General features: G+C 38.2%; 1 protein-coding gene across 1 annotated transcript; it reads right to left on the reverse strand.

Moving 5' to 3' along the window:
- Nucleotides 1-8,151: 8,151 nt before the first annotated feature.
- Nucleotides 8,152-8,517, reverse strand: LOC145780698 (zinc finger BED domain-containing protein 5-like). The gene has a single exon (XM_082592320.1). The coding sequence runs from the start codon at nt 8,515-8,517 to the stop codon at nt 8,152-8,154; it is 366 nt and encodes a 121-aa protein (XP_082448446.1).
- Nucleotides 8,518-23,361: the final 14,844 nt, after the last annotated feature.

Genomic DNA, 23,361 nt, shown 5'->3' on the forward strand with positions numbered 1-23,361 from the left:
GAGCAACAAAATCAAAGCGAGAGAAAGGCGCATAACAAGTTGATGGGCTACGCACTCGTTTGTGCACGGGGCTTTATGAGGACGCCCCACACTAGTAGTGAAATATTTCACACAAGGAAATATGCTAGAAATGTGAAATTTCTTGACTTTAATTTTATTCTTTGCGAATTTTCTAAGCCTAAACTGGTCATTTTTCTACCTTTCTGCCCTTCACAATAAGCATTTCGTCTCAGGTGGCTAGACATTTTCGTGCAATGCTAGTTATATATATGTTAATGTTAGTGCAATATTAATGTTAGTGCAATTACTTTAAAGTGTAAAAACGCCCAAAATTGGCTATATTTATGAGCAAAAGTAATTTTTTGTTTAGTTTAGCATTACTTTATGTTATAACTTACTTCAAAAATTTCATTTTTAAAGCTATTTTCGGGAAAGTAAAATAAAAACCGACTGTCTGACGTTTTCCATCTCAAACACTTTATTTCAATAAATCTGTTGGGTAAAAATTTAATTTCTACACGCACAATACACATGGCTATTATCTTGTAAAATATTTTGGCTCTGTGATTTTCATAGCTCCCGTTATTAGCGATTAATTAGCACGGGGCCAAGATAGCCGGTGACGTGCTTTCCGAAAACGAAAACAGCTCGTATTAAGATAGGGTTAAGTAGAACACAACTATCTGAAACTATTCCATCATTGGAAAATAACACTTCTGTTTGATTTGAGAATGTCATTTCAGTTTGAAAACAAAACACGTGGTTTCATTGTTGTGAAATAATGAACTCTGATCTAAATTTATCAACCGATGTGAACTTTGTGTTGACGTGTTAATTTTAAATGACGTCATAATTACGAATTTTACTGCTTAATTGAAACATAAGGTTTGTGGGGTAAATTGATTCCTTTTAAACTTTTAACGTTAACTTTAGACACATTTTCATGTTATTATGTTAAATGCCGTCTGGTTGATAGGTTCTATTTGTCTTTAGTTAAAAAAAAAATCACCTCTCTACCAAAATTTTAATATGAATTTTTCATGATAACTTCTTGCATTATAATGACGTCTTATTTTAACCCATATAAGACATGCAAAATAAAGATGCTTAAAAAATCGTGAAAGTCACATATGATCTTTAATAGTGTGTAAAGGGATGATAATTAGCAAAAAAAAAATTTAAGTTTTGTTGATTTATTGAAATATTTGCAAAAATCAAACGTTGCGAAAACGCATCGTTTGTCACCCCGCCGGCAGTGGATGTTGCGTAAACGCGACGTTTGTCACCACGCATGCTATTGCTGTTGTCGCAATTGATTCGTACAGACTTAAAACTTATATGTAGGCTATGTTTGTCTAATCTCTTATTTCTTTCTAGCTATTATCTTCATCCGTTTAGTTGTATGCATATTAGTTTGTGATCTGTCTGCAGTGTTTTTTCTGAAATAATGTAATATTTAGTACACTAAGTCAGCTTGGCAGTTTGCAAGATTTATTGCTGGAAAAACGGTTACATTATCATGTACTCAATCGTAAAAACGTATTCACTCTTTGTGGTAATGTTGAGAGCATTTCAAATGTAAAGGAACATCACATTTCTTGCAGACGTAGGCTATACTGTTTGGCTTTGGCATTGTCTGCATCTTCGGCGGCTTTTGGGTTCACTTGGAACGATATCATGAGCAATTTGATCGAACCGCATCTCAGCATTGATCGCATTTGTTAGCGGTCGTTGTCTTCCTGTTTTTTGCAGAGGGACTCCATATTTTTTAAGCCAGGTTTGTACCAGTGATCTGGTAAAGGTCAGCATGTCTTGGCTGTAACCACCTTCCCTCGTAAACAGCCAAGCGTTGTTCACACATACATTCAACATGTAGGAGAGGATTGAAAAGTACCATTTCTTGCCTCGAATATTTATCCTGTATTGTGAGACATTTTGATCCACACGATCGACCCCACCCATAAATCGATTGTACATGCTGATAAGCTTTGGCATGTTTACGGTTATTTTCTTTTTTTCTGCAGCTGAGTATCGCTCTACTCGATTCATGGGTTGCATTCCATGCTCATTAGAAGCGATCGAAACAATCCCGTTATCGTTCCATCTTGCAACTAGAATATTTGCGTCCTTTTCTAAAAAGTGTTCTTCAGCACTACGAGGCATTTTTCCAAAGACTTTGATGTTGGAAAATGGGCATTTTTCAGTCCTGTTGCTACGTATTGTTCCAGTTGCTTTGTGTCCTCTAGATACGATTTCTTCCATCAGTCGCAGAGACATCCAATATATTTTTCCTAACAATGGAGACAAAACTAATTAAGCACACGTGTGTTAAAACTAGAATTAGAAAAGTAGAACAACAATGTAATTTGCTTTCGACAACAATCACTAAATTAGTCCAACAGTTGGCAAAAAAGATTTCCTGTAACACTGAAAAATTGTTCTGATATGGAAGATAAGTCGGGCTTGTGGGGTATTACTTGAAAGCCTTCAACAGATCTTTGAAGCACATTGTAGAATTTTAATAATTAATATATCTTAATTTACAAATAAATTCTAAGTTGGATAGCGGTTAAATATTTTTGCATGAGGTTTTCGTTATACTGTAATTATATACGAAACTATAGTCATATGTTATAAAACATTTAAAGACAGATAGCAGATGGATTGAGTTGGGTCACATTATAGTTTGTAAAGAAAACTTTATTTACAGATTAGCATATTTTATTATCAACAGCAATCAATCCATAATAACATGCAGAGCGGTCGCACATCGAAAGCTCACGGTATGACAAACGTTGCGAAAACGCAACAAAAATTGCCACGCATTTTGAACACGAAAACACTTCTACTTAGAATACAGCTAAATTTTATATAAGTGAACCAAGCAATACCTAATACATCAATTCAAGATATACACTAAAAAAATGAAGTCAATCGTCGTAACCTAGATAGTTTGTATTTTGGAATACGCTTGAGAAATACAATAATATACTTCTAAACTGGACTTTAAACCTCTCAAAGAGTGAGGCTCGGACAAATAGAATTAGTAAATGGAAATTAAATTAAAATTAATAAATTACAATTGTGGTTATCCTGCGTTATGGTAAGCCCTCTACCTTTCTGGTAGAAAGCACAGTTTGGTTTGGTTTTGAATCTTTATCCTGGGACTGACAAGTCCTTGTAGTTTCGCGTACTTGCTGGAGCTCTTGAGATTGGTTGGCGGTGTCATTCTAGTCATTTGCAGTGGCAGAATTCTTCCTTGTTAAAGTGACTACTTGCAAAAGTTGCGCGCTACTGCCCACCTCTGGTGACAAGTTTCATTTGAGTAACGTTTGCACAGTGAATTATATTGCAATAGATTACAGTATACATGTGAGAGGTCAGTCATAACAACGTAATGTATGCATGATTACTACTAAGTAGGCTATGTGCCATGAATGAAAGTCCATCCGTTGTTTCCGCCAACCTTGCTTGTCACAACTCGATTGAACTTGTCGGTCATATTTGAAATAACTCATAAAATCAAGGCTACCTCTAACATTTTGACTTAGCTATGCTCTTGCTGCTTATTTCATCTGTTCTTGCGTTATCATATCCTTGTTACTTGCAGTTACATTGTGAGAGAACAGACAAAATAAAACGATTGGTCTGACTACTGGAATACAAGAAAACACAGCGACTTTTATCACAACCCACTGCTATGATCGACAGTATTAACAAAGTTAATGTTAATCTAACCAGCAAGTTATTGCTACTTACACGAAGTGAAGTGAAAATGCTCAAAACTATCGACACCTATTGAGAAACTCTATGCCTGTGCTTTTCAACCTTCAAAACAGCAGTACACACTTTTTCATTTCGCAAAATTTTCATTTGCACAAACCAAGCATAGTTAGTTGTTTGTTTTCCGAATAATAACCGTTAGAAGGTTTTCCGAATAGCAATGGAAGGGTTTATTCAATAAAGTTATGAATTAATTAATTTGTAATTGATAGTTTAAGATGCAATAAATTGATCTAAATTCAAGTTTTATTTTCTTCACTCGCTCTTGCTCTTATGGACACTTGAAACGTAAAAAAAGTTGGTTTTATTAAAAGCAAAATGAAAGATATTGTACATTATGAGAGTTAACATTCTTTATTCAATCATCCAAGTAGGCCATAAACTAATGACTCGTTTGCGGCTGAATATATTTCAAAATTTCACACCATTTAAGCACTAATTTGTACACGAAAGCCTTCACCGCATTAGGTCATTAGGTATCTAATTAAAATAACAGCTTCTTTTTTTTTCGTTTTGATATCAACTAGTGCAATGAACCTCTCGCTTTTCAGTTAACTATGTGGTGTGATTTTTCACAAAAACATTATTCTTCGTCATGTGAGCCTCTGACGCCGAGTGTCTATCTTTTTACCACTCGGTTTTACGATGTTCCAGGACTAAACTGGAAGGCTGCTAGATATTAGTTTGCATGACTTTGGTTATACAATAAATAGTATCTTTACCACAAAAAGTGCTCAATGCCATACAAGTAACTTTCTTTGGTTGTGTATGTTCAACATTACTAGTCAATCTTTTCACAATCTAAACAAACGTTTATTTTTTCATATCTTCATACTAAAGCTAGAGCCCGTCAAACGAATCTACAAACTAACAACTCATGCAAGTATTTATATATAAATTTGATCTCAAAACAACAGTGTTCTTAACTGCCATTGCAAAAAATAAAACGTGCCTTGACTGTCTATCATGCATAGTTGCGCACAACACCAGGTGCTAGTAATACCAAGAAAAAATAAATTCTAAAACTGTTTGATCGTTGTCGTTTGAGCGTTTGTGCTCAAAAGTCTATCACTTTACCACTTCAGAATGGCCATCCATCATGATAAACATGACATCCTCATCAATATTTACCAGGATTATACAAAAAGATATTTTTTAAGACAAGGGTTAGAGTTTTAAGTTTCTCTTTTCATCCTCGGTTGCAATAAACTATTAACTTTCCTTCATTTGAAGTTAAATTGGGAAAAGTGGTTGAGTTCATTGCCTGAGACTAAAAACTTGCAGCTTAATTGTTGTACATTGTGTGCTGGCAAGGAATTAGTTAGATTTGAACCGCATAATTTTGCAGATGTACTTTTTGCAGCCAAACAAAGTGTTTCGTTTCATGATGTAGTTTTTTGTTAAAAATTTTGTAAAAGACAATGCTTTGCCCAAGTTGCTTGTTTAGATGTCGTCTTGACTCCGCAGTTCGCACGATACGCGGATCTGCAAAAGCTACAGGAAGCTGTTGCTTGGCTCCGGCATTTTAAAGGTTGTTTGCGGTGGAGGTGTTCTGCAATTCCCTGTCATCCTCCTATCGGGTTCAGGAAAGTTTTTGCTCCATTGTGGCAGAAGCCACCCTCGGATAATTCGAATTGCTAACATATCCTTCGAACACGAACAAATTGTTATCAACAATCGTGCGATCACTGCTTTCCCGTCATCACCTGATGATATAGCTACTGCTACTACAGTATCACCCCAAATGCTATCCTTACTAATTTAGTTGCGGAAGAAAGGGAATCAGATGACCTTTCTAAAATTGACGTTTATTGTGGTTCGTGGAAAAAGACACTGCATTTGGCGAACAAATTTTGAGAACAGTGGGCAAGGCAATATCTTCCATTACTTCAAAATCAAGAAATCTATTTTGCAGTCAGAATAAGAAGATTTGTATTTAAAAATTTTTAAATCATTTAGTAAAGCTGTACGCCATTTTTACTCATTACTTTGTATACTCATTTATTGCATTTAGCCACATAGCATCATACAACATTGTCTTCTGCTATCTCCACAATGCAGAATTACGCTGGACCAATTTTAAGATAGCCTACGACAGGGTCATCCACGACTGCGAACATGAAGGGCCACATTAGGGTCTGAGAAAAACTTCACGGGGCGCATAGTGAAAAATGATAACGCGTTGCTGAAAGTAGAAACGTTGTTAAATAAAAACTTAACTACGTTGCGATTTTGAACTTTTTTTCTATAGATTTCGATCTGTTTTAGCTACATTCTTACTGTTCGCAGGCTATGAACATTAACAAATCTTGTCGCTGACAAAATACAGTTGCAATGAAAGGACTGAGTTTGCTGTTCTGATCGACCTAATGTTTTGCTGCACGCCTAACTTACTTTTTAATTTCTGCTTGCGACTCAAAAAGTGATTTTCAGCTAGTAAAAAAGATACGATACATAACACGTCAACAAATTAGCAAACCAAAACAATTTATTGCTTTTTGCTTTTGCGCATAGTGTCGATCTCTGGTTTAAATTCAGTGGTCGGCAGACGTAAGCAGGCATCCAGGGTTTCATCAGCCATTCTGTTCCGTGTGTCGCGTTTTAATCGCTTCATAACGAAGAAAGTGCTAGCAACAAATTAGCCTTAGAAAAAAATGTGAGTTTTCCGAAGATGAACGTGAAACAGCGAAAGAGCTTTGCAGGAAAGATTTTAAAAATGTAGAAATGCAATTGCAGAAATGTAGAAAATGATTCAATCATTCAAATATTGAAAGTCCCCCAGCTGCCTAGACGAGTCTGAAAGCCAATTTACAAACAAAACTCTGAAACCAAAAATTGTACCCTCAGAAAAATCTTCTTGGAAAGGCTCTATTCACAGAGTCCTCACGGTTAGAATAAAGCGTCTTTAATTTTGTGTTTTACAGTAGATAGTGGATCTGTAGAGTGCAAGCAAAGCTGTCACTGCATCGGCTGCTTTCATATGTCGTTTTGCTAATTAACAATTATTAACTAAAATGTTATTTAACAATAACTTTCAATTAACAATTTGCAGCTTTGCATCAATGCAAAAATAACGATGCTGAGTCATCATTTTGTGTCTTCGTTTATGTGACTGTTATGTATTGTATTTAGAAATTGTTTGATTCGAGTGGTTTCATTTATTTCGTGCTTTTGGTGTTGTTTCTCTAGTTTTTTCTCTAGTTTTTCTCTAGTCTCTAGTTTTAAAACTTTCATTGTCGCTTTTAGTGGTTGGTAATGTTGGAAACAGCAATTTATTAATGTGCACCATTTAGTGCATTTGTCGCCACCTAGTATGTTAATTCTACACTTGGCAACCATATTTTAGCATGTTCTTTGCTATCGGTGTTAGGTGTGTATAGTCTAGTCAGTAACGTTGACAGGGGGTCCAGGAAGTACTTTTGGAGCTGAGCGCAGGGATAATTTTACGGGCCCCGATCCTTTTTAGGGGGCCTAGAAACATGAAGAAATCACAGCGTATTGTTTGAATACAGTGCTTATTCTTTAATACTTTTCTGAATACAGTATTTAAAGTACTTTTCTTATAAATGTCTTGATTTGGGGCCCAAAATATTCTCTCAACGGCTCTGGGTCTAGTCAATGTTTTTTTTGGGGAATAATTTGGTGCATAGCGACTTAAAGTAAATAACAATTGAATGGAACGGTTCTAGATGCTCGGCTGGTACAGTGTTAGTAAGCGGAATCGATAGCATTTGGCAATCAAATAAGTTTATTTTAGGTTTTCTTCAAGACAAACCTATCGAAGACAATTTAAGAAAATAAGATTCTCGAAAAAGCTTTAAACTTCTTCAGAAATTAAACATCGCGATACTTTCAGTTAAACGCTGAAAAGCTCCCACTCAACCTGGAATGATGTCACCATTGCATTGTGACGACATTGTGTGCAACAAACACGGGAAGATTGGAAATAGATCGTCTATGGCAGTGGTTCTTAAACTTTTTGAGACACCCTCCCTTTTACAATTTTAACAAAATTCGGGCCCCACCTTATTTAAAAATAAAAAACCATTACGCAGAACAGCAATTCGTTTCCAAGTAAGTTGCATTAATGCAAAGGATGTAACTTTTTTTGGTTACCAATTGTTTAATTCGATGATTAAGTAGCAGACAATGCACATCTCAGATCGGCTTCACAGTCAAGTTTGTGTCTAGATTTTGTCTTTATGTTTACGGAAGTAGAAAAAACATTTCCGCACAAGTATAGAGTGGATGAAAATGAAAGAAGTGTGCGTATAGCTACAGCACCCACACTCTTGTAAATGTCTGCACATATTTCACCCAGAACTCAGTTAGTGGCATTGCTTCAAAGTCGTGCCTTTTAGTAGAAGTTCATTTTAGCTCCAAGAAGTCCTCTTGTAAATTGTCTGTGACGTTTCTTCTCCGAGCTATCATGTGAGCAATTCCGAAAGACGCTTCTATAACTTCCGCCGACGACGATTGGCGAAAGCACTCACTAATTGCAATATTAATTTTTTTAAAAGAGTCTTTCTTGCAATGGAAAAATGCTGAAGGTTTATTTTGATGGTCAAGGTGTTTTTCATCAAGATGACGCTGCGAACGAGTTGGTCTCAAAGCGTCGTTGCTCAGATTTTGAAAACATATGACGCATTGTGATACAACTTGGTCATTTACTATGGCATCTATAAAGTAAAAATTCAGATAATCTTCGTCATACTTTCTCTTTTTTCCACTCATTTTATGTCAATAGAATTAATTAATTAAAAATAAACCTAATTAAATCAATGCTAAAATTAAAAAAAGTTTACGCATGGTAGGCTACAGTTGTAGAGTTGAGGATACTTCTGCATTTCTAGCCTCTGTCACTTGTTAGTCAGTCGTTGCCATTATTATAACAATTAGAGCTCGAGGCTGCTGTGTCAGAAAACCGTTGTGTTACGAGAGTTAAGGCGTCGCGGAAATATTTAGTAACGTCTAATACATCACAAATAATGCGAGATGTGACAACAATTACACGCTCTACAAACACTGGTAGCCTACTACTGTAAAATAAAGTTTCATCTTCAACAATCGACTGTGCAGCGTAGTTGTGAAGACATGTTTAGTCATAATCTATGCTAAGTTTTTCAATTTCTTGCGCCCCCCTTGTGAGCCTCACAAGCCCCCCAAGGGGGGCGCGCGCTCCAATTTAAGAACCACTGGTCTATGGCAAGGGTTCAGAAGGATGGGGTCTACCTAATGTTATTCCTGCAATGGAACGACCAAACAATCGCAGTGAAAGAGGACAAGTTATCAGAGACAGTTCTCACTTGTTTAAACGAGTGTTGATTTAGTGACTAGTAGCAGCATTTCTTTAGTGATAGCTCAGTGGTTAAGCGCCTGACTCAACATCAAGCGGCACTGGTTCGACTCTCGGGTGTTCGCTTGAACAACGCATTCAGGACTGCTCTTCATTCAGCGGCACCTGATGGATGGAATCGTCGTCGGCAACTACAAACGGAAACTTCACTCTGCTAATCTCGTTGACAGGGCCCTGTGTCAGTGGTTTAAAGCCATTAGACGTACGCAAAACTACCGGTACCAGGAATAACCTATCAGAGGTCAGTCCGAGGATAAATATGCAATAGGCTGCCACATACCCAGCAAACATTGATTGCTGGGCCAGCGTTGGCTATATGCTGGGTATGTTGGCACAAGGCTGGCAATTTTGTCCAACATTTTGCCAACATTGCCAACATTACGCCAACAATTTCAATACTTCTTATTATGCGTTCAAAAAGGTCTTAAAGATTTTGTTTCAGGTTTATTTGTTTTAAACTGTAAAAATACTAACACAAACCTCTTTTCATGTGGTATTGCTTCAAAACACAGTTGTGTGATTGGCTGACATCGGTCAGAAGCATTGCCAGCGTTGTGCCAATTCATAACAATTTCGGTGTTTTCTTTAAAATTATGCAAATGTATACCATCATTTTGCTACAATTTTACATTTTAATAATAGGTTATCAATGCTGTTATTATTTTCTGATACCGTACAAGTATACTATGAATACTTAAGACCAGCGTTGGTCAGAAGGGTAGCCAACAGTTTGCCAACAAAGTAGTTTCATTTTAGTTTGTTTATGCCAAACTGAGCAGAGGTCTAAAAAAAGGCTGGAGCAACAAAACGCGAACGCGATAACGTGCTTGATACTGAAACAGTTTAAACTTTCCATTAGCCCTACACGTTTCCACAAAATAAACAATTGCAACGTCGGCTATATGCTGGATGTAAGGGCACAAGATTGGCAACTATGTCCAACATGTTGCCAACAATACGCCATCAGTTTCAATAACTTATTTCTTATTATGCGTTTAAAAAGGTCTCAAAGATTTTATTTCAGGTTTATTTGTTTTAATCTTTAAAATTACTAACACAAACTTCATTTCATGTGGTATTGCTTCAAAACACAGTTGTGTGGTTGGCTAACATCGGTCAGAAGCATTGCCCGCATTGTGCCAATTCATAACAATTTCGGTGTTTTCTTTAAAATTATGCAAATGTATACCATCATTTTGCTACAATTTTACATTTTTATAATAGGCTATCAATGCTGTTATTGTTTTTATAATACCGTACAAGTATACTATGAATATTTAAAACCAGCGTTGGTCAGAAGTGTAGCCAACGGTTTGCCAACAAGGTAGTTTCATTTCAGTTTGTTTATGCCAAACTGAGCAGAGGTCTAGAAAAAGGTAGGAGCAACAGAAACGCGAACGTGATTCCGTGCTTGATACTGAAACAGTTTAAGTTTCCATTTGCCCTACACGTTTCCACAAAATAAACAATTGCAATGTCGGCTAAATGCTGGATGTGAGGGCACAAGATTGGCAATTATGTCCAACATGTTGCCAACAATACGCCATCAATTTCAATAACTTATTTCTTATCATGCGTTCAATAAGGTCTCAAAGATTTTATTTCAGGTTTATTTGTTTTAATCTTTAAAATTACTAACACAAACCTCTTTTGTGTTAGTAAAATTACTAACACAAATTACTAACACAAACTGTACAAGTATACTATGAATATTTAAGACCAGCGTTGGTCAGAAGTGTAGCCAACAGTTTGCCAAGTTTGCTTATGCCAAACGGAGCAGAGGTCCAGAAAAAGGTAGGAGCAACAAAACGCGAACGCGATAACGTGCTTGATACCGAACCAGTTTAAAGTTTCCATTCGCCCTACGCGTTTCTACAAAATAAACAATTGCAACGTTGGCTACTTCATTTCAGCTTCACTGGATTTATTCTTTGAAAATATTAATAGCCAACAATAAAATGACTCTTTAACTAAATGACTCATGTGGTTTAGTGGAAAAACAGTTTCTTTAGCATACCGTATTCTTGTACCAACAACGCCATGATAAAAATCGTTTGTTCATATTCAATTGCTTCAGATAATTTAGTGCAATAAATGTCTTGTGATTCAGAGAACACTTCCAGAAAGTTTAGGCTTTGGCGCCTCCAATACCCAACCAGCATAATCCGTTCTTTTTACATTGATTCAACGTCTGCAGACGTTGGTAAGGTAACTAACAAGCGATAAACTTAAAAACGTGGTTGCTAATTCAAGTTGCCAGGTCTTCATTTTTTTCTTGTGTTTAACAAAAGCTTTTTTAATTTTCAAGTTTAACTATACTAAAATGTGTTGTAATATTTTTGAAAGCATTTTTTCAGGACTAACCTCAAAATTTGCCTGCAGTTCAAGAAAATTTAAAACAACTTGTAAGCTTAATCGAATTCACTTGTTGATGTTTGGTAACGCTCGACACAGCAGCATGATTGTGGTGATCATGTAATCATTGAGTTGCGGCTGCACTGCCGCCGCGCTGCTGACCTGTCTGCAGACGCTGAATCAATGTAAAAAAAATCGATTGATGCAGTATCACTTATTGATTTTGTTCTGAGAGCAGTCTCGCTCACTGTCTGATTTTGACCACGTGGGTGAGATTCTCGTGTCGCCAACAAGGGGCGTCTTTACTTTAAATGTAGCAAAGCTTGCACAATAGGCCAGCTTCAGGAGCAGTCATGTTGCGTCGAAATCTCTCCTCAATTTCTTGAAGCGAGATTTCACAAAACGATCGCTACTTTTACTTTCAACGATCCGGCGAATCGTTTTTTCTCCTCTCGCGGTGCATAGAACAATACTGCAGGCACAATAATTGTTGTGAAAACTCCATTATGACGTCACTACTTAAACTTTGACAAGGCAATATGACGCGTTGAAGTAAAAGAGGCAACAAAGCTTTAGAATGCGGCGATGTGTTATATCAACGTGAGGAGATGCAATTTAGCAGAAGAACTTGGTTTTTTTATGAAGGAAGACAAAGGCCATGACGTAATCCTTTGCTAAAGGGATTATGACGTCACTCGATTCACTTCGACTGTTCAAGCATGGCGGTTGTGCTCAATACACAATTACGTGGAGAGAGCCGAAAGCACAATGCTTATGTGAACAGCGCTAAGAGGAATTTTCGCTTCTTGCATCAAAAATATAAAAAATCGAATTCAATTGAGATAGGCCTATTACGGCCGAAAGAAGTTTTAGAAATGATCAAAATGAAACTATAGGAATGACTTACGACAATGTTTATGAAAACCTGGTAAGTGAATGTCTTTTATTTATTGAACCTGAAATAATTGTGTAAAGTCGTTTTTGTCACTAGGCTACGTTTACACAATTTAAAGAAAGTTATAAAACTCAATTTAGAGAAAGTTATAAAACTCAATGACCAATGGAAAACTTTCATATGAAATATTCTCGTGACAAATTTAGTGCCAGTGCTTCTAGATGAGTGCTAAGAAGATATCAGCAAAGTAGCAGAGCTTGTGATGTCCCACAACATGTGTAGGGTTCTGCTCAATCTTTGATTTTGCTGCTCCGGCAGTGTTTGCCTGACTGCTTGAATGTGTTTGTATTTTTATGTCGTGTGGATAGGTCTGTGATGGTTGTAGAGTATTTGCAAATGTAGCTTTCATTGCCGTCAACTGAATAATAATAATAATAACATGTTTTATTTTGCGCTCATTTCGACAACATAGCCTACAGTAGCCTACACTGCGACCTACATACGCAACAAAACAGACGACTGGAATCCCAATATAAACTTTAAACGTTGGCTGTCATTTGTAACAGTTGAAACCCCTGTCATTACATTCGATTTACATTTTGCAGGTGGCAAATTTAAGTCAAGTTGTTGGCAAAAATGCAAGCGATTGTATCAGTGGACTTATTCCAACTATTATTATCAAACACAACACAGTTCAAGTCATGTCGAGATAAAAGAAAGAAAAAAAAACGTCGTGAAGTCTTAGCACTCGTTTGATTGTTTAAAAAAGAATCTGAAAAAGATTGTTCTTGGTGAGTACGGATAAACGTTTTTACTACGACTAAATGATTATGTCATAACTATGCCATTTTGTTCTTTTGATTAATGTATGATGTAATTGTGAAGAGTATAGAGTAATGTATGAAAATGTTTTAGTGGTGTATTCGCATTGATGTGAACAACGAACATGGTGGTTAGTAGGCTATGTCGGCATTTATATACTGATTTAACACTTCTTTTTTTACTTTCATGATTAGACATGGTGATGGCGCACGACAAAGCTGCTGCCGTGCAGCAAATTGATGAAGAGTTTCAGAGTGATTTCGAAATTGGAATGACAGGCAAGGTGGCTGAAAACGGCAAAAACTAACTTTTGGTGAGCTTGTTATATGTTTGAAAGACAACATCGAATGTGTTGCTTTAGTTGTTGAATAACTACTGTACACGCAATTAGAATGTATTGGAACTTGATTATTGCTCTGCGTGGCGCAGAATCGAATGATAAGTTTTTGTCACGCACGTTGGAGAGAGGGATATTACATTGATATTGCAGATTGTCAATTAATTTCGTAGTATCCTGAACGACAACTGATCAAAACCCTACACAGTGGCGTAGCCAGAAAAATGTTATGCGGGGGTGGGGGGCCAAATATTTGATCAATTGAAGAGAACAACAAAGTGTTTGATTTAAAGCCATCGCCACTTGATGTGCAGTGGCGTATCCTGGTGGGTTGAAGCAATAAAACTGGTAGCGGGGTTAGAGCGTGCCGAAGGCACGCGTATTCTAAGGGGGTCCGGGGGCATGCTCCCCCGGAAATTTTTTGAAAAATTACACTCAAATAATGGATTATAGCGCTTTCTGAAAACACTTTTAGGGTAATATTTGTATGAAATTTATTAGCAGATAAACAGCTATTAACTTATTAAAGATAGCTCTTACACACGAACTGGCAAAAACTGCGGCTAAATTAGAGAACACCAAAAACACAGCTAAACAAAAACTCAATAACTACACAAAAGCCCAACAGAGTAAGCCATTCTGAAATTGGCTTCCACAAATTAGTTCAAAGAAATGTAAATCGCGTAAATTTTGGGCGATTTACGATTTGGACAAATTTATTGGTGTCTTTCTGTGTGTCTAAAACAAGTCCTTGGGGGTGTTAATAGCACCAAGGACTTGGAAAACGATATACATTTCTACAGACTTTATTGCATTTTCAACAAAGGGCTCAACTTCGGAATCCAAAGTTTGAAAATTTGGGGGGGCATGGCCCCTTTTGCCCCCCTGGCTACGCCTATGATTCCTACACTGTTGCCAAACAGCCCTCTTGAATTAAATATTTTTGTTTCATTCGCAGGAATTCACAATGATAAAGATACACAAGAAAAAGCTGCTGATGTGCAATGAATCTCCATCTATCAATACGATTTGATGTGGCTTGTTTCTAATAAATGTGAAAATATACGAAGCTCGGCTGTTACTTTGCTTTGTCACAAAGGGAGTAGTGTTGCTTATAAATCCGTGTTGCTGCTGTTCTTTCGCCCAAGGATTAGCTAGGTTCAACAATAAACTTTTGGTGATGAGCGAGGTTTAAGTACAGAGACGTTTGGCAAATGTAGATGCCAATGCTGTTCAGATGTTTTATGCACCAGCTTGCTTCACATGGCCAACCTTGGTCAAAGCGCGGGCATCACAATAGTCAATAAATCAGATGAAGCAGCATCATGGTGCATAAAAGTCAACCAGAATTTAGGCGCCAGATGAAGCAAAATGGTGCACAAGCCATCTTGCCAACGTTGGCAAGATACAGATGCCAACGTTGGCAAGATGAAGCAAAATGGTGCATAAAACATTTTGCCAATGTTGGCAAGATACAGAAGCCAACGTTAGCTAGATGCAGAAGTCGACGTTGGCTAGATGCAGACGCCAACGGTGGCAAGATGCATACTCCAACGCTGGCCAGATGCATCCAAATGTTGCATAAAACATTTTGCCACCGTTGGCAAGATGCAGAAACCAATGTTGGCTAGAAGCAGAAGCCAACGTTGGCAAGATGCAGAAGCCAGCGTTGGCAAGATGCAGACGCCAACGCTGGCCAGATGCATCCAAATGGTGCATAAAACATTTTGCCACCGTTGGCAAGATGCAGAAGCCAATGTTGGCAAGATGCAGAAGCCAGCGTTGGCAAGATGCATAATCCAATGTTGGCAAGATGCAGAAGCCAACGGTGGCAAGATGCAGACGCCAACGCTGGCCAGATGCATCCAAATGGTGCATAAAACATCTTGCCAATGTTGGCGTCTGCATCTTGCCAATGTTGCGACCAACTTCATGCCAATGTTGCCCCAACAATCAGTGTTTACTGGGTATAGGCGAGTAAAGCTTAATAGTTATCACTGTAATATGAAAACAAATTATGTATTTAGTGTGTTTTCACAGCAAAACGAAACCTCATCAATTTATTTCAGATAAAACTAACAGCAACGTCGTAGATGCCATTGCAAATTTTTAAAAATCTAAAAACAACTTCGAGATCTCAGTTTACGTGCAGCGAATTTGCAAACCTCCCTACGTCTAACGTCAGTAGTTTCCTGTGTGAGTTAGAGTCATGGCGCAAGAAAGCTACCTCGTCTATTCTTAACTTCAACTTCCTTCAAAACAACTTTCGTTATTGTGATCAAACAAACAGCTTCGTTCAACAACTCCATGCACGCACGAAACGTTGTTGTTTGTTTTCGTTTATTTTTCTTACCTCCTCTGATTTTCATTACGATCAACCACTGTTGGGAGTGGCTTCAATAAAAAAGCATCTCTGACCCTCATTTGAGGGGAACTGAACCAGAATCGTTTCTTCCAATATAAATTCTACTCTCAGTCTTTTCATACAATGATATGCTCGACATATGTGCTAACGTTTAAACCGAAAAATGTCGTTTTTCGTCGTCCTTATTTTTGAGTAATAATGATAATGTTCTGGTTTTATGTATTGTCGCTCCACAAATGCGGAGATCTTAGCAACAGGGCTCATTTTTAGTTTATATCAGGTTTACGATGCCATCACATTACTACTCGATTCATCCTTACTGCGTTATGCAACAAAGAACAAAATAGGTATCGTTTTTAAAGTCTTCGGTGTGATCCGATCTGCAATCGATCTCAGGCCTACCAGGCACCAGCATTAAAGCCGAAGATGAAATCCCTCGGCTGGTTATTTTTGAGTACAAATTGATGGCAATCCTGGTTATGTACATGAACTGAGCTATACCGCAAAGTGATATATAATGCAAAAGGAACGCACAACGGAGCTATGGCGAAGAGTACAAAGCGTTGATTTGATTAGAAAGGCCGCACGAATATAATTAATCAAATCAGACGTTTGTACCCTGTACATGAGAATGCAAATACTCGGAGTTACCCTGCACATGAAAATTACGTTATAACAACGCAAGACCAGAACAGATTTCATCTCAAAGCGGAGAGCGAAGTGATCGACTTACTGAAGTTTTCTGCATTGCGTTTTGTTTCGAGAACTTTCCATATCAGCTTGTATGACAAACAAGTTTGACCGATCAGTGTTGCCAGATAACATGCTTTTATTATTTCCTAGTTCACATTTCTTCTCTATCTTAATACGTAAAAAGAGAATAGAAAGATTAATGACGTAGTTTATTGGGATATCAAATGTTAAACAGTCCATTAATGTCAGATAGTTTTACTTGTGAGGTGATAAATCAAAGTTCTTAAAGGACTTTAACGAATAAATCAGCACTTTCAACAAATAATCAAAATAACTGTGAACAGCAATAACTTCTCAACTTTTACAATAGATTCCAACATCTGTAACTTTTATAATTGACTTCAACGTACTGCACACACAACTTCTCATACAACTCCATCACGATCGAACCGACATCGGAGCGACGTGAGATTTGTTTTCATTTCTGTTTTGTTTTTATAAGCGTTGCATTATTGCGCCCCCAGAATGACGTCAATGCTACGAAACATATTTTTACTCTTGTCTTGGTTTCATTACGATCGCGTTGTCTTGACCACTGCAACTGAGGACTGGTAAACCGTGAGGGGACTGACCACCAGCGCAGTTCGGACTTGTTGTTAACAAACAATTTGTTAACCATCGGCTGGTTGAACTGGTTGGCCACTGCGAATGATGACTGGTCCACTTTGAGAGGATTGATACACTTTGAGCTGACTACTCCATCCTGAAAAGACTAGCCCACTTTAAGGGGACTGGGCAACTCTGATTCAAGAGCTGGTGGAGGAAATACTCCTGGCTTCTAACCCTCCGTGGACGCGTGGCGAGGTTGTAGTTAGTCCATGCGACACCTCCAGGTGGACGCAGACGTACCAGGAAGATTCGGCTGCCCTGGCGCTCAATCACATCTGATGGAACCCAGCGACGAACACTCGTGAAAGGCTTGCACCTACGTAGCCTACCAGACACTTCGCAACCCGCAACCCAATACGTTAGGCTGTAGGTGATTAGTGACTACCGTATAGGGATAGCCAACATGAGCAAATTTTTTTTAGAACGTTAATAGTAGTTGTCGAAGATAAGGAAGTAGTTGCATGAATACATGAGTATTTAGAAAAAGCATCAATACTGAGTAACAAAATGGTGATTTATGTAGAACTTTGCAATACTTGTGGCAAAGTTTCGTTATGTTCAGATCGATGTTTGGCCAGTAGTGGAAATTCTTGCCAACTGCTTCATTCTCTGAATGCCGAGTCCCTCGTGAGGCAAGTGGAGGACATGAGGACGAAGTTTGAACATACTGACTAGTGACTACTCTGGAACCGTAGAGTAGATATCCATAACAAGTAGAGAGAGAGTCTGCGTACTTACGAAACGGTTCGACCGGGTCTTGTGGAGAAGACTTGGGCGGCCAACCTTCATGGATGAAACGAGTTACTGTGGAAATTACAAAATCGTCAGAAGATTCTTTGGGTAGTGAAGCAGTATGGGGTCTGAACCTGCAAGTATAAGGCATCGATTGCACAGACGATATCGATGTCATTCGTATTTTCCTTTTCATGGACGACATAATCCCCTCCTGTTGGTAACCGACTCAAAGCGTCAACATTTTGATGATCCTTCGTCTTTGTCACAATCAATGTGCAAGGCCTCGCGTCGGGCTACTCTGCGTCTTGACAGAATGTGCTGTTTTCATTATGGAATTCTGGTGCGATGTGTTATTATCGGTTATGACCTGAAGTAACCTTAGAATGAGAAATGTAACGTATTTCTAGAAACGTCTGTAAGCATGCAAATCTAGAAGGTTCTGTTGTTTTTCATGATTTCTGAGCGTCGTTTGTCATGACGTCATAAGGTTGTTTATCAGTAAATGTCCGATTGCGAAATCGTTATTATGTAAGAATCATCTACCCTACGTGACATTCGTTAAACTTCTTTGAGCTTCTGCTTGTTTACATTATTGCAACTTGACAGAACAATGTGACATTACGTAACCTTCTCGATGTTACTAGACTGAAACAACCTTCTATAAATAGTGGTGTGATTTGCGTAATGATTATTCTGAGATTTATGAGTTGATTATGAGAGTTGTGTTGTGAGTTGTGGATTGGTAGTTGGTGCAGAAATTATTGGTGATTGAGACTTGAAGTAATTGAATACAAGTAGATGAGAATTGGTGCTGATATAAATTGTGTTCGAAATTAGAGTTATTTGAGAAGCCGTTCGTTAAAGTCCTTCAAGAAGTCAGATTATCATTTCACTAGTGGAACCATTCATCATTTAATTGACTACTTTTCGGTTATACCCATTAAACTACGTCATTGAACCTTTCCAAGTCTTTTTCCTGGTAGGAGATAGAAAGAAATCGTGACATTCTGGGGGCTCGTCCGGGATAAACCGAAAAAAACCGAAGAATACCGAAAGATTTATTGAAAGAATAATAAATCCACAAGAAGTTGTCAAAATGGCGGATACCGTCAAACATGAGATGATTGAAGACTTAGGGAGCATGGCTGAACGAATAGGGCTGACTGGCAATGAGAAGTCTCAGTTTGTGATGGAAGAGTATCACAAGATAATGGACCAAAAAGCTCAGCGAGAAGCTGACGAAAGAGAAGAAAGAAGAGCTGCTCGTGAAATAAGGAAAGCGGAACTTGAAGCTGAAGAAAATCGAGCACAACGCGAAGCTGAAGAGAAGCGAGCACAGTACGAAGCAGAAGCTGAAGAGAGAAGAGCGCAATATGAACTGGAAAAGTTAAGGCTTGAGTTAGAAAAACAAAAACTGGACAATGGTGAGCGATCTAATTCTACTAATGATAATGCTCGAGGTGTTATTGTGGCGCAAGTTAGACGTCCAGATTTGCCATCATTTGTTGAAGAAAAAGATGAGTTGGATAGTTATTTGTTAAGATTTGAAAGATATGCTACAATAGCCAAATTGGAGAAGTCGACGTGGGCTACCCAGCTAAGCATGTTATTATCGGGACAAGCTCTTGATGTACTGTATATTCAAGACTTTCGCAAGAAGAGGCCATGAACTACGACAGATTGAAGTTAGCTCTGTTAAAGCGATACAATTTTACCGAGCATGGATACCGCCAAAGATTCCGTGAGGCAAAGCCTGAACGACACGAAAGCCCAGGTCAATTTATTGAACGTTTAAGAAACCTTTTGTTAAAATGGTTTGAACTTTCGGGGGCCGAACAATCATTGGACGGATTGGCAAACCTTATAGTTAAGGAACAATTCACAGATTCATGTTCAAAAGATCTGTCTGTTTATTTAATGGAGAGAAGTCCAAAGACTCTAGAAGAAATAGCCAGTGTGGCGGAACAGTATTTAGTTGCCCATGATGAGAAGTTGTCGACCGAAGAGATGATGTCCTTCGATGATGACGAGGAGCAAACAAATAATTTAAAAGGAGGTGCTGTTCCTAGAGAAGTTCGTTGTTTTAATTGTAATGGCTTAGGTCACAAGGCTGTTAACTGGCGGAAGAAGACTAACAAAAATCATCGGAAATCGAGGAAGTGGTGCAATCGTTGCAATAGGCGAGGACACGAAGCAAAGGAATGCAAGGACAAGTCGTTTTTCTTATCCAATCAGTCTGGAAAAGATAAAGACACGGACGTTTATCGATGCGGTTGTGCGTTAATGATTCTTGAACCCACGCTTGAGGATGAGAGACCGGATGAAGATGATCAGTTGGAGAAGAAAACGGGAAAGAAGACAAAAAAAGATGCTTACGAAGAAATAATACCTGAAGATTACCTGCCAGTAGTGAATGGAACTGTTGGAAACAAAAAGGTAAAAGTTTTACGTGATTCTGGTTCTACGGGTATAATGGTGAGGAGAGATTTGGTTAAAGAAAGTCAGTTAACGGGAAAAACTGGAATTGTGATGTCGATAAATAATACTTCAATCCAAGGACCGTTAGCGAGGATAAATATCGAAACTCCGTATTGTAGTGGGACTGTGAAAGCGTTATGTTTACAAAACCCTTTAGTTGATCTTATAATCGGAAATGTTATTGAGAGAGATTTTGAAGTTACTTGTTATTCTTGTGGCAAGAATGGTCACTTTGCTCGAAATTGTTCTGCAGATAATCAGCGACGACCATTTGGAGCTTGCTATAGATGCGGTAGACGCGGACATTTCGCCAGGGAATGCGTTGCTGACGGCGGACAATCGGAAAATAGACGTTGCCGTAACAACCATTGCTACCGATGTGGGGAGATTGGACATATAGCCAGGAGCTGCTCTTTTGATGAAAACTCTTGCTACAACTGTCACAGAGAAGGTCATCTGGCCAAGGACTGTCCGGAGAAGAAGTGCTTCCGATGTAAGAAGATGGGTCATCTCGCTCGCCGGTGCACTGAAGACATTGAGGACGGTGAAAACTTTCACAGTAAACGTAGTGATCATTGTTTTGAGAAACGCTGTCGTTGGTAGATCATGCAACAATGGACTAATGAGAACTGTTTTATTGAGTAATTAATTGTTTTTGTAATGTGTTTTGTATTGATTGTGTTGTTATATTGTTTACAACAATATTCTAAGGGGGGGCGTATGTCACAATCAATGTGCAAGGCCTCGCGTCGGGCTGCTCTGCGTCTTGACAGAATGTGCTGTTTTCATTATGGAATTCTGGTGCGATGTGTTATTATCGGTTATGACCTGAAGTAACCTTAGAATGAGAAATGTAACGTATTTCTAGAAACGTCTGTAAGCATGCAAATCTAGAAGGTTCTGTTGTTTTTCATGATTTCTGAGCGTCGTTTGTCATGACGTCATAAGGTTGTTTATCAGTAAATGTCCGATTGCGAAATCGTTATTATGTAAGAATCATCTACCCTACGTGACATTCGTTAAACTTCTTTGAGCTTCTGCTTGTTTACATTATTGCAACTTGACAGAACAATGTGACATTACGTAACCTTCTCGATGTTACTAGACTGAAACAACCTTCTATAAATAGTGGTGTGATTTGCGTAATGATTATTCTGAGATTATTATGAGTTGATTATAAGAGTTGTGTTGTGAGTTGTGGATTGGTAGTTGGTGCAGAAATTATTGGTGATTGAGACTTGAAGTAATTGAATACAAGTAGATGAGAATTGGTGCTGATATAAATTGTGTTCGAAATTAGAGTTATTTGAGAAGCCGTTCGTTAAAGTCCTTCAAGAAGTCAGATTATCATTTCACTAGTGGAACCATTCATCATTTAATTGACTACTTTTCGGTTATACCCATTAAACTACGTCATTGAACCTTTCCAAGTCTTTTTCCTGGTAAGAGATAGAAAGAAATCGTGATAGTCTTCCTATACTCAATAGCATTGGCGGATCTACCGGGTGGGCCTGATTGCTACAGGCCCACCCAGGTTGACAGTGGGCCCACCCAAAATCAGATTCAGGAAAAAAACACTATTAATGTTTAACACTAGAACAACCAAGTGGCATTGAATTGTCTGTGGCATCGCCATTTCACAGCATGATACCACTTTAATAGCTCATAAACAATTCTCACAAAGCGATGTTTCCCAGGAAAAAGGTTAGTTTTTCGCTACTGTCGTCTTTGATTGTTCACACTTCACCGACGCTCTTGTCTCGCTGTTTTCTCTGTTCTAAATCGCTGAGTCAATCAATTAAGAGCGTACAGTTCATTTTAACTGTTTAAAATTCAAAAAGCAGAAAGTCAGTCAGTTAGGCCATTCAAATTGCTAAAGCTAATTGCTGTTGAAGTGGTTGTTTACAACTTTATTGTGGTTATGGCTTTACTCTAAGGCAGTAGGCCCCAGCAACGTCAGGCAGTTATTTCAAAAGTTAGACTATAATTATTACTACAGAAGAGTTTATGAATTTGCTGTAGTATCGTTCGATAGTTTGAGAAAGCACTGATAATTTCACAGATAAATTTCACAAGTCTGTTGTCACCACAACGCTGGGAAAAACGTCAGCTGTCAAGAGCAATGAGGATTTAAGGGCGCTGTGGAACTGTATTCTTGACAGGCAGATAACGGAATTAAGTTGCCGCTTTATGGACGACATGTATGGATTAATGAGAGCAGCGGCCTCTTTCGCACCTGAATCGGCCACTTTTGGCGAAAAAAACATTCTAAATGGTCCGTGTGTCCTGTATGGCATTGAGATTGCAGATGCTGAACATGCTGTAGCCCAGGGGTCACCAAATGGCGGCCCGCGGGCCGCATGCGGCCCGCCACGCTGTATCGCTGCGGCCCGCGGAAGGTATCAGCGTACAAGTATAACCAAAAATACTTTTCTTGAAGGAGTTAAAGAGCACGAAGGCAAAAAATACTTTCCTGGAAGCATATTTTCGCTTTGCATACGATTCCACCGATCGACCAATCAGATTATAGTTCTAGGTGGGGGTTGCTTAAAGTTATTCCAATGCGATGTCCAGCCACACTGTCCCAGTGGGTGATTAAAACGTCTGTTTTCGAATTTTGAAATTGTCTGTGAGCATAGGGTTGCTTACTTTAAGTTTGCAAATGTCATGTAAACACTAGTGCGAGTTTCACCGTTATTGTGTTTCACGAGCAGTGTTCTCTTTATGCAAGTTTTTGTTGACAAAATGGGTCGGTGTGCCAACTCAATTTATAATAAATTGGCAATATATTACATATAAATTTAGAGACTTTTTCTGATTATATTATGAAAATATTTAGCTTAGTAGGCCTACTGCAAAACTTTTTTTTTTTA

This window comes from Aplidium turbinatum, chromosome 12 (assembly GCF_918807975.1).
Source record: "Aplidium turbinatum chromosome 12, kaAplTurb1.1, whole genome shotgun sequence".
Taxonomy (NCBI): domain Eukaryota; kingdom Metazoa; phylum Chordata; class Ascidiacea; order Aplousobranchia; family Polyclinidae; genus Aplidium; species Aplidium turbinatum.